At 29.0% G+C, this 11901-nt stretch overlaps 2 protein-coding genes across 3 annotated transcripts; both read right to left on the bottom strand.

Moving 5' to 3' along the window:
• Positions 1 to 895: 895 nt before the first annotated feature.
• On the bottom strand, positions 896 to 1345 carry LOC137833593 (basic blue protein-like). Its single transcript, XM_068641934.1, has 2 exons — positions 1180 to 1345; positions 896 to 1095 (listed from the first exon to the last, which is right to left on the bottom strand). Exons 1-2 carry the CDS (start codon positions 1343 to 1345, stop codon positions 896 to 898), a joined length of 366 nt encoding a protein of 121 aa, XP_068498035.1.
• Positions 1346 to 4467: 3122 nt separating this feature from the next.
• Positions 4468 to 10504, bottom strand: LOC137832856 (sterol 3-beta-glucosyltransferase UGT80B1). Of its 2 annotated transcripts, none has more exons than XR_011084617.1 (15): positions 10384 to 10504; positions 10051 to 10122; positions 9622 to 9712; positions 9387 to 9529; positions 9017 to 9087; positions 8387 to 8468; positions 7894 to 7995; positions 7652 to 7707; positions 7241 to 7275; positions 6343 to 6547; positions 5919 to 6128; positions 5590 to 5649; positions 5440 to 5479; positions 5030 to 5282; positions 4468 to 4699 (listed from the first exon to the last, which is right to left on the bottom strand). XR_011084617.1 is itself a non-coding variant. In XM_068641220.1 (15 exons), exons 1-15 carry the CDS (start codon positions 10450 to 10452, stop codon positions 4646 to 4648), a joined length of 1512 nt encoding a protein of 503 aa, XP_068497321.1. In that variant the 5' UTR covers positions 10453 to 10504; the 3' UTR covers positions 4468 to 4645. The 2 variants fall into 2 exon arrangements, 1 of the variants encoding a protein (XP_068497321.1); XM_068641220.1 differs by having other exon boundaries at positions 5030 to 5251.
• Positions 10505 to 11901: the final 1397 nt, after the last annotated feature.

Raw genomic sequence — 11901 nt, 5'->3', positions numbered from 1 at the left:
TTATTTTGCCCAGTGACTTTGGTGTATGAAGAGTCACTACATGGTGACATGTGTAAAAAATTACTTTGCTTATTAAAAAATATGCATTTGATTTTGAAAAATGAAAATCGAATTAAATCCCAGTTGTTCTTCGTAAATTTGTTATTATTCATAAAAACGATATTTTATCTAGTTCAATGGAAATATTGCGGAAAATTCTCCAGTATAAATTTCAACTAATATTAATACATTAAAAGAAAAACACTACTGATGATAACATCATAGAGGTAAAACAAATTTAACTTCTCAATAATAATTTAATTATGCTGAAGGATAAGAGAAAATTTGTGCATCTGAAATATTAAAATAATAAACATTTTTCTTCGTTTTATCATCAAACAGCAATGTCAAATGAAAAAAATATGCTCACATCTGTATTTTTTTTTTTATCCTTGTATTTGTTTATTAGCTTCCATCAATTTTATTATTTTCTATCATTGTTTTAGAATTTTTTTTATGATATAACATACTATTTTGAAGACCTCATTCAGAGCTAAGAACATTATCTTCTTGTTTGTTACTTTTGATACTGTATTTCTGTTATTAAAATCGTTTTTTAATAAAATAAATGTGAAATGTTCTTCAAGTGTCACATGAAGTCTAAAGTGAAGGAAGAACTCTCCAACAAAAGTTCTTCCAAGAGTGTATATATATATATATATATATATATATATATATATATATATATATATATATATATATATATGAGTATACTGTGATTTAGCTGATAAAAATAGTAGAGAAAGTAAGAAGAAAGAGTAAGTAGTAAATGTTTGTGATTGATATATGGTGAATGAAATAATCCTTATATTGCATATATAGTATGATCTCGAGTGAAGAAGTTTGAAATGTGATATCAGAGAGCAGTAACTGATAACTTCAAGCCACCCTGACATTGACCAGCAAGAGAAGAAATGAAGAAGGAAGGTCCTTTGGGTAACTGGATGTAATCATGGCCTGTCTGATAAGTTTTTGATCCTGCTGAAGCACTGCATGAATTGTATCCTCCTTCATCCACCACCACCACGTTGTGTTGCGTAGCATTGTAGTAGAACACTGCATGCATGCAAATACAACAAACCAATAACTCTCATAAATTATGCAGATAATAAACTTTTTAGTTTCTGATTTGATACTTACACAATGTATCACCAGCCTTATAAACCTTTCCATTCCAAGCAGTCATGTCTCCAGACCAACCAGTTCTACCACCTACCACATAGGTGCTTGCATGAGCCATCTCTGAGTACAACACCAACATGCACAACAACACAACTGTTACACTCATGCTTCTTCCTTCACCCATTTTTTCCTCACCAATTCAGAGATATGATTCAAATATGATTATGATTCAAATACAAACCTAATGAAAAGCTTTTATAGCTGAGGAATTCATGGTCTTGCTCTTTGTTATAATACTTCTTAAACTCTTTTTTTTAAATTTTAATCTCTCTAATCTAACCTATCTATTTGTTTATTTTAACCCTAATAGAGTTTAATTTTTACGGTTCAAAAAGGTATGATATAAAAGATATAACGTGTATTAACTGCTAATTTATTTTATAATTAATTTTTTTGGATAATACTTTAATTATAGGATCTATAATAAAAACTATTCTTTAAATTATATACAATGTCCTTTTATATTTTTATGCAACAAATATTGCAAAAAATATCAAAAATTAATGTAGGTAATAATTATTGCAGTTACTCACGCACACTAAAAAAGTTGACAGTATGATAAAAAATTATGGTAAAAAAACAGTTGACACTAAAAAAATTTAGTTAATACATTTTTAAATATTTTAAAAATAATATATATATATATATATAAATAAACTAATGATGCTTTCTGTAAAAAAAATTAATTTTATATATTTTCTTATATTTTTATAACTAAACAAATCAACAACTTCCACTTATTCAATCAAAATGATAATATTCAGGTTTCAGTTTAAGTACAAAATAGTCATTTGCTCACTAATTGCATATCTCTACAGTCAACCAGTTTGTATTAATTAATTCAATTGAAAATTAACTAATAGTTTTAAATTAAAATAAAAAAGATAAAATTTAGATAATATTCTTTAAATTTTTTTTTCATGTTATTGTATTGTTGAATGAGAATACTTTATGCATCGATATGTATTTACTATTTGTTTATCAAAACTCTTAAAATACTTATTTTAAAATAATATGTTTTGGATCATGTATTATATATACGTGGTATTATTTTTGCTTTTATTTGTGAATATATTTGTGTGTCCTGTATTAGTTTTATAAGTTTGTCTTGGTTTATTCATTATATAATCATTTTATATCTTTGGTAAAAAATAATTTTTACAAAAGCTTTTAAAAAAGTGTTTAAGAATGCAATTATAGATTAGGTAAAAATATAAATTAATTATTTTGTTATAATGGATGATTATGAGTGGAACAACTAATAGATTTAGGCTATGTTGTAATGAATGATTATGAGTGGAAATTAATTATCTTAAATAATAATTGATTATTCAAAACTTAATAAAAACATAAAATTAGAAATTAATTAATTAAAATTTAAAATAATTACAAATTTAATTAAGAATAAAATAATAAATCACTAATTAAAATAATACATTACTTTATTTCTAATTTTTTTTATAAAAAATACTCTTTTTGAGATAAATAAATAAATAAATATATTACATGTGGTTCATATTTCCATGGATGATCATATTAATTATGATTTTTTTTTATCAAGATTCCCTTATTGAAAATCAAACTCAGATTTCAGATATGAAATCTAAAACGAGTATCTCAGATAATCTTGTGAATATCTTATAATTATTATTACTGGTGGAAAGATGTGTATGTATATCAAATTTTTTTTCATGATAACTAATGTTAAATAATTAATTCTTATAAAATATTATTATTGAATTTGCTCTTCTGACTACAAGAATTCATTTTTCCTATGGTAGTTGACCTTTATATTCATAGAATATAATTATAAAATAAATAAATAAACTTTTTAATTTTATAATATGTAATTTTTTACTGTAGTTAGTTAACTGATTTTTAAACAATTACAAAAGTTAAAAGATAAATAATAAATAAAATATATTGATGAAATTAAAATCGGTAATAAATTGTGTACACTAGTTATGAACTAATTATGAAGAAGGATCTCCTTTATTAACAGTTATACTCTTATTATAATAATAATTATTATCATTATTATTATTATTATTATTATTATTATTAGGTAGAATAAGAATAACAACATTTTTAATAATTTTAATATACAACTTCAACACAAATTTTTACTAACTTCTTAATGTTCTTGAATAAAATTTGAAATTATATCTTATTAGCCTGTGGAAATTCATTACCTGAATTATTGAATTGGAGTTTGGCTTTCATAACAGAACACCAAAAACACGTAAAGTATAGGCAGTTTCTTCCTGCACCCTACGTTTTTCTTCTTGTACCCCCACAATATTTAATATTATGCAAAGAAAAAAATAAACCTATTATTTTTTAAAAACGCCAAAATGCATATAAGACCCACACTACTCTTTTTTCTTCCTTTACCCAGAGACTGCACACAGATTTCATTTTTCTCTGAATAACGACGACGCTGCTCCATCTCTTAGCACAGAAAGGTGTTTCTTTTGATGATGGTTGATAATATCTTGGATTATCGTTTCCGTAGTTTATATCTAATATTTCAAATAATGTAGTTCGATAATTTTACAGAATTAGGAATTCACATTGATTTTTCACATTCCGGATTCATAACATAAATTAGGCTTCCAGATTCAGTAATTCGAAAATAGGCAATTTATTAACATTTTGCTTCCGGAACACATCCTCATCCAAAAACAACATGATTCACTTCGAGATTGATAAATTCGTAGCACACTCCAACACCGTGCCCTTTTTCAAATAAAAAGTCAAGACCAATATCGGGACTTTTAAAATTGTGGGGGTGCAGGAAGAAAAATGTTGGGTGCAGGAAGAAGAAACCTAAAGTATAAACTTTAACCAATTTGAAATCGTCCTGCAAGACATTTCTGTTAATCCTTTTGATTTACTAATTAAACAAAAAAACAATTTTTTTTCTGAGATATAAAATGTGTTTACCTTTCTATTATATACCGCATATAAAATATAAGGTAGAGGGATTAATATAATTAAGAAAATGTAATAATACTACTCTTTAAAAAACTTTCAGTAACAATTTTTACATTTCATGTTGAAATACACTTAAATTTATTGTTTAAGAGGGAAATTAGTGTTTAGTTACATTGGGTTTTAAAAGGTCATCATAACATTAAATATTATCTTTTCAATTACACTCTTATCTTTATACTACTTATCATGAAAGTTGAACCATTATCTTTTCCATTGCACTCTTATCTTTGTCTTATTACTTACTATCAGTGAAGAGAAATGACTTACTTGTGCATTTAATAAAACTATTATCTACCCATATGTATGTTTTCCATCCTAAACTCCAACATATTCAACGCTGACAAATCCCAAGATGAAACTGGTGACAAAATACCATGAATAAAATGAAACTGGTGAATCTTGGAACATTTCAATCGCATTCAATATCTCAATTCAAACCCAGCTCTTCCTTGAGGTGCTTAATTGCCTCTGATACGCCATCCTGGAGGAAGAAGAATGATCATGTGATGTATACATGCATGACAAAATGTATAGTTTTTAGAACCATTAAGCTTACGGTTTTCAGATCAAATCTAAAACAAACTTCATAAGAGGTCCTAACAAATCTAAGACTTGTTTAATTACTAGAAAAAGTTTAAAGTCTTATAACACATGGCAATTTATTCCTCAATGACAATATAAAAAACTTTTACAGTGGCAATACCTTCTAATCAAATTCAATAACGAAGCATCTCATTATTCATATGGAAATCTAGTTCTAAATAGTGTTCCAGACAAAAAAAAAACATACAAATTTAAGAATAGTTGTTACCTCAAGCAATATCCGTTGGGCAACTTCTGCAGCCCGTGCTTTGACTGTTGATGATAATGCATGATGGATTGCCAGCGATAGTAGACGCGCAGCTTCCTGGATACTTGTGTCATCATTTTTATCAGGAAGCAAATGATTTCTGCAGAGTGGTTCAGGTGAAACGCCAAGCCAATGCATTCTCTCCGCCCAATAAAACTGATCTAGCATGAAAGGGCATACTACCTGCAAGTTGGTTCCACCATATCAACCACATCTGACCATAAATTACCATTATACATCAGCTTCAAGAGACTTTTGCTGAGTTGGGAAGTAGTTTAATCTAGCATGGTCTTAATAATGCCTTTTATGGTTTTTATAATGCTGACATAAATCTTGTTATAGTTTAATCAAGCAAGGAATGAAGTGCCAACCTGTGGTGTTCCTGCCTGTAATGCAGCAGCAGTAGTTCCACTAATTTAGAGATAGACATTCCATACAAAATATATACATTAGTAAGCATGCCTCTTGAATGCTTCAATTTAGTGTTAATACCAAAACAGCTTGGGATCAAATTATCCTACCTGCCACCATGGTGAATTACAGCAGCACATTTTGGGAAAAGCCAACCGTATGGTACGGAACTATTCACATTATGTAAAAACCATGTCACTCTTCTAGCTTTTTTTCTTTCATTTAAAGAAATTTGGAGAGGGAACATTAACTTTTGTTTTATTATCAGAGGTGATAAGATGGAAAGAAAACATAATTTCAATTTCAAGTGACACTGCACTATATCAGAAATCCAAATTTAATTAAATCTAAAAAGTTGGATGTCAAATCCAAGTTATTCTATTTAAAGGGCAGTCCCCTCCAATTGTTTTTTGTAGTAAAATAGCCAAGGAAAACTCACCCAGAAAAACACAAGAGTTTCCCATTACAAAGAGGAACACAATCGTCACTCCAATTTTTCGGCTCAAACGAGGCTTCAGTGGCAATGGTACGAACGATTGATTCTAAGGGTTCATATCCAGCTGTAAATAGAATAAATCTGTAATTTGTGGTGCTCAGGACTGTCTGAAGAACGCATATAAATGCATAAGGGTCTTTTAAGAAACCCATGCTGCAAATAAATGCATAAAATCAGTCAAAAATATACATATAATGACTAAGGTGAATTTGAATCACCATTCCTTCACGTTGAACACCAATACAATGTGAGAGGAGGCTAGAGTTTAACATGAATTGGAATGTGGGATTTAGCTAAAGCAAATGCACCCTAAATCAACAGCTCTACTACGTTACAAGACTGAATACAAACTTGAAGCAAATGGTACCTTCCAATAGAACTGAGTCCAATAAAAATTGGTGTAGTCTTTATAAAGTTTTGCAGCTCTAAATGACTGGGACACAAGTCATCTTTAGCATATCGATGCCCTGATGAATCATGTACTGAAATATCTCTACACTTCTTACACGTAAACTGCCATTCAATAGGGAGGAACCAGAAACCACAAACCAGAACTTTTGAAGGCCAATATGCTGTCAGTGCACTAAATTTAATCAGGTGATTAAACCAAAAATCTAAAGACAGGTGCAGTAGAGAAATAACATACTCCAAGGAAAATAAAGTTTTGCTAAAAGCATCCAACAGTAAAACATAATGTTTAAGGCGTCATTCATACTTCATAAATAGTGAAAGAGACTTAGATACACCACACTAACCATGACTTCATAAAGCTTTCTTGCTAGAAGATCAAAAGCAAAGAAAATTTATCATAACTAATTAATCACATTTTTTTCAACCCAAAAAGTCACAGTTCACTCATAGGCTCTGATTTCTGAACAAATTTATACTTGATGTGTTACCAAGTGCTTGATTGGAACAAAAATTTACAAGATAGATACAATACAAGTCCAATATCTTAATACCTCCTCTATTTTTCATTCCTTCATAAGAGATGCCGAAAAGGACATTTGAATGTGACAAAATAATTTGAGAAGCGTTTAATTGGAGCACTACCCTTCACCCCTTAGTACGTTACCACAACTGTCACGTGACATCCCAATTTTATGGTTTAATATCAGGAGGATAGGACCTCCAAATGGATAGGAGAAAAAAGGGAATAAATGATAAATGGATTAAAACAAAAAGCAAGCAACTTAAACTCTAAACAGCTAACATCACGGAGATAGATATGAAAAAAATTATATTAAAGAGAAGAACAAACATACCAGGACATTCAACTACTTCTTTACTAAAACCATACCTGTTGAACAATACACAGAATCAGAGATGAAAATCAAAAGTAATATTCCATAAGAATTAAAAAGATCATGTAAATTTATAATCACTTGCCCTTTTGTGGGATTTATCCAGCTGTTACAAGTCACGCACAAAGAGAAAAACAAGTATTTTTTATACAAAACAAATCCTAAAACCCTCAGTAACTGGTAGGGATTAAAATATATCATTTCAAAATTCCATGCAACTTCTATCCAGCTTAGGACAACAACATAGTGATTATTCAAGCAACAATGCCAAAAGAACAACAATACGAAGTTTAATCCAGTGAGTTCTGTAAGAGAGTCACACCAAAAAAAAAATATTGAAAGCAACTTTTGCATTTTGAGTCCGTTACTTACATCAGAAGAGGAGATTGTGGTCTATCATGCCAAGTAGGCATGCCTGTTACAGGATCCTGAAATCATAAAAAAAGGGTGACTGAGTGAATCTAAAGGAATGAGGACGTCCCATACTTTTCAGCAAGGGCACGTATCTCTAACAACCTAACTCAGGCAGAATAAACATTTTTTAAACAAGACTAGAAGGCATACAAATAACTTTTTTAAGGCAGAAAAATAAAATAATTATAGGAAGCACTAACAGTAAAAGGACATGGACTAAGATGCAAGACATCATTTCTCCATGATCCCCAATTTTCTGTGAAAAGAGGCCACATCCAATGAATCACGTCCTTCCAACAGACCTATTGGAAATCAAGATGATTCAAAAATGACAAATCAATATATAAGTGCTATTTCTCCATATAAGATATACAGTTGTTAGTAGTGAGCTTGGGTTTGTACCAGTCTTGACCTAATTAGTAGTATAGATAAGGGAATTAGAGTATTGTATTTGTGTGTAGCATTCTAACATCAATGTTAGCCATAGTTCTTTGTCTTCCCCTTTCCTTCCCTAAACCCTAAAGTTTCAAAAGTTCCTGATCCTATTATAACTGCAGTGGCAGAGACTAGAACTTTTTCATCTTCTTTACAACACCATGCTGTGGTTAGTAGTAAGTAGGAAAATAAACAAATCACTTGAAACAGTCTCTTTCCAAACTGAAAACATTAGATTATAAAAAAATAAAGAAATACCTTACCAGAAGGAGCATCAATGAGGTATCTATACAAAAGAGGAAGTTCTATTTGGAATTTGCTTTCAAATGTTGAAGGTGCACTGCACAATAAATCAATGATTGAATGATCAACATCAGTTGTATTGTAGCTTCCTAAACTATATAGGCAATCATCAACTAGATATAACATTTTATATTCAATTATCTTGAGAGAATAATTTTTTTAGGAAAAAGTGTTGTATTTCTTACCTGAAAAAATAGACATTATTGAACAACTTATACTCCAAGTGATGCAATGCAAGCAACTTGCAACATGCAAGTGTTTTTCATTTGAACATTATGGTTTAGTTTTCTTAACCTACAAAGTAGAGTTGTATATTCTGTGCCTATACTAGCACTCTAAATAAAATTTAAAATTTTGTGCTTATTCTAGAACTGTAAAAATACTATCAGGTTATATTTTCTTAATTTCAAAATTTACATGTTATGTTATTATGGAACTTCAATTATCTGAGTTCTAAATGTTAGAAGTTCATGATCATTGATGCTCTTACAAAACTGTAATTGCTCACCAAAAAAACAATCATATATGTATCCAAATTCCAGAATGTTTGATATCATATATGTTGGGGATGAACTTGTTAAGTACCTGTATGGAACAACATAAGGAGCAGCCACAATGCAACGGACGCAAAAGCTTTCTGCAAGGCTCCATCCTTCCTGAACCATCACAAAAATCTCCTCAATTAGCAAATCGCTATTAGAACATGACAGTTGATTGATTCTACTTTTTATTCCAGTGGCATTAAATGTCTCTTTGTGTCCTTGGACACTAATAGTTTTATACAAATTATTCCATATTCCCCATGCAGTAATGAGCAATAAGAACATTTTTTTATAAATCAATTGACATTAACAAGTCTAACTCAATTAATTCCCTCTCCCCTAATTATGTCAGAAACTTGTTCAAATTCAAAAGGGTTTCTCATGATACAGTTTTCAACTTAGAATTAGAATACCAAAGCAAAAAAATTTATCATAATAAGATCACCGTCCAAGCTTGGGCCATCTCCAAATATCCTTTCAATTAATGCATAGCATTCTTGCCTATGATCTCTTGTAACTTTCCTTTTGTGCAAGAAAAACGATGACTCTACTTTCCCTGATAAAATAGAAGACCCCTTAGAAATTTATATTCTCTCCTTATAATAGCAGTTCATATTTTATAGTTAGAACCAAATTGATTGCTCAAACCTTCAGTGTCAGTCTGATCAGCACAAACAACTGGAAGCGATGAAACTGGGCAAAATTGAACATGTTTCTGAGCCAACTGAGTACTTAAGCTCTAAAAGGAAACATTTTGTTCAAGTGTCAGAAATTAACAGTAACAAAAGCAAACAAAATGAAGTTGAAATACAAAATGTTAACCGCAGTGCCGAAACAATAAAAAGTCATTTCTTTGTATTGCTTAAAATTTTCTGGAGAACTTACTGACAAATAGTTTAGCAAACCATCGCAACTACCTAAGTAAGAGGATTGCAGTGATTGGTGAATGAGAAAAATCACAAACACAAGAATCCATCCAAAAAGGATGTTCCAACTAGTACTAAAGTCAACGAAAGAGTGATTCAAAAACTAACATAATGATCTTTTAGACTTTAGGTAAATGTTTAAAATGCAAACCTCGTGTGCTGAATGAGTTATTAACATCACATCATATTGGTTCTGGTCACACGCAAAAGCTGCAGCAATGGCCTGCAATCAACAACAATGCAAGGAAGACTTTTCAAGAGAATCTAACCTTGAAATAACCACATAAATGCATATACAAGCTGATAAGATAATTGTTTCAGTAGTCAGGAATTCATTTCATAAACAATTCATTGAGAAATCCAATACAATTATACACCCAGTTGTAAGCATTACCCTTATGTCGTGTACACAGAGCAGCAGAAAAAAAGAAACTTTGGGAAACAAATAGCGAAAAAGAATTTAGAAAGAAGAAGAAAAACTGACAGCAAGAGGGTAGACATCGCCTTTAGTACCGAAGGCCATGAACACTGCTTTGGGCTTCCTTCTCTCCATTTTCCTCTCTTCCCAAAGATACCTCACTTCCCCCAACTTCTTTGACACTGCAAATTATAAAAGACACACATTTCACAAATCTTTATAATAATATTTTAAATTAAAAAAAATATATATATATAATTAAAATATTAATTTATTAGGATGTTAGATATATGTTTTTACTATATGGTCTTAATGTATTACCATCCTTTTCATATACATGACCATGTTTAGATGTTCTTTAGAAGAAGAAAATATTGTTTTAAAAATAATTAGATTGTTATAAAACAGTAAAGTGAGATCCGATTAAGTATCTCAAAAACATTATTAATTTTGATAAAAAAATTATTGCGATATAAATACTAATTATTTTTATGAATAACACCAATTCTTTTTCATTTGTATGTATTAGAATCTATTAAATTTAAATACTCATTAAGTTATTTTATGTATGAATAATTTTTTAAGAAAAAAATTATTCAATTATCAATTTAACTCTAACTAATCCTGATCAGTTCAAGAAAAGGGATTTATAATATTTTTAAAGTTTAAAATTCCTAAAACTTACTTCTAATGATTTTTAAATAAGTAAAACCAGTAAATATAATTTCAACTATTGCCAGAATAAAAAATAGTTTATAAATTTTTTTTTTAAAAATATAATAATTTTAAATTATTAAAATCAACAAGTTCAAAATTACTTATTTAACCCCAAAAAAATATAATGTTTTTAAAACGTTTAAAAAATAATTAAATATTCGTGAAAGTAATTAAAATTAATAAGAGCTAAATAATGAAGATTGACCTGAGAGTACAGGCCGTAGGTAGGTGCGGCCCAGACCCAACAGAAAATAAGGCCCAGAATTTTAAATTTTTAATATCATTATAATAATATTATTTAAAAAGCTAAAACTATTATTTATTTTGTTTTTAAAATTAAAATGTAATATATAATTCAAAAGTATTATCATGTTAGCTATGCGATTTTACTTATATGTTATAACACCACAAATATTTACTATATATACAATGTTATTATGTTCTGAAATTATGTTATTATGTTCTGAAACCAACAGATGGTTTATATAAAATATAATTTGACTTATACATATACATATATATATATACATATATATAATATTTATAAGGAGAAGTGTAATACTTTTAGATGGAACCAGATGTATCTTTATATTGAGTTTAAATATATTTTTAAATCTCAAGCATAGTTGCATTTTGTTTATTATTTTTATAAAAAAAAATATTTTGATATAATTTTCTATTATTTGATTTTGATCTTTGTTATATATATCTTAAAATAAACACTTTAAAGACATTTTATTGTTAATAAAAACTAATACACTATGACTCATTATTCATATTTGATCTCACTCATACCTAATTTTATTTAAAACTATACATGCAAAATATATAATAAGACAAAACTTCAACACAAAATGTTCTCGAACG

This window comes from Phaseolus vulgaris, chromosome 6 (genome assembly GCF_000499845.2).
Source record: "Phaseolus vulgaris cultivar G19833 chromosome 6, P. vulgaris v2.0, whole genome shotgun sequence".
NCBI lineage: Eukaryota > Viridiplantae > Streptophyta > Magnoliopsida > Fabales > Fabaceae > Phaseolus > Phaseolus vulgaris.
Note: the sequence above shows the minus strand (reverse complement) of the source record. Positions and strands in the feature narration are given on the sequence as shown.

Bases quoted from the DNA above. Each gene is read 5' to 3' on its own strand.
- LOC137833593 (XM_068641934.1), bottom strand. From the start codon at position 1,345: ATGGGTGAAGGAAGAAGCATGAGTGTAACAGTTGTGTTGTTGTGCATG. The intron at 1,096-1,179 runs GTAAGTATCAAA...GCATGCATGCAG, and splicing joins TAAGGCTGGTGATACATTGT to TGTTCTACTACAATGCTACG.
- LOC137832856 (XM_068641220.1), bottom strand. From the start codon at position 10,452: ATGGAGAGAAGGAAGCCCAAAGCAGTGTTCATGGCCTTCGGTACTAAA. The intron at 10,123-10,383 runs GTCAGTTTTTCT...TGTTGATTGCAG, and splicing joins GCGATGTCTACCCTCTTGCT to GCCATTGCTGCAGCTTTTGC. The intron at 8,469-9,016 runs GTACTTAACAAG...TTTATTGTGCAG, and splicing joins CCTTATGTTGTTCCATACAG to TGCACCTTCAACATTTGAAA.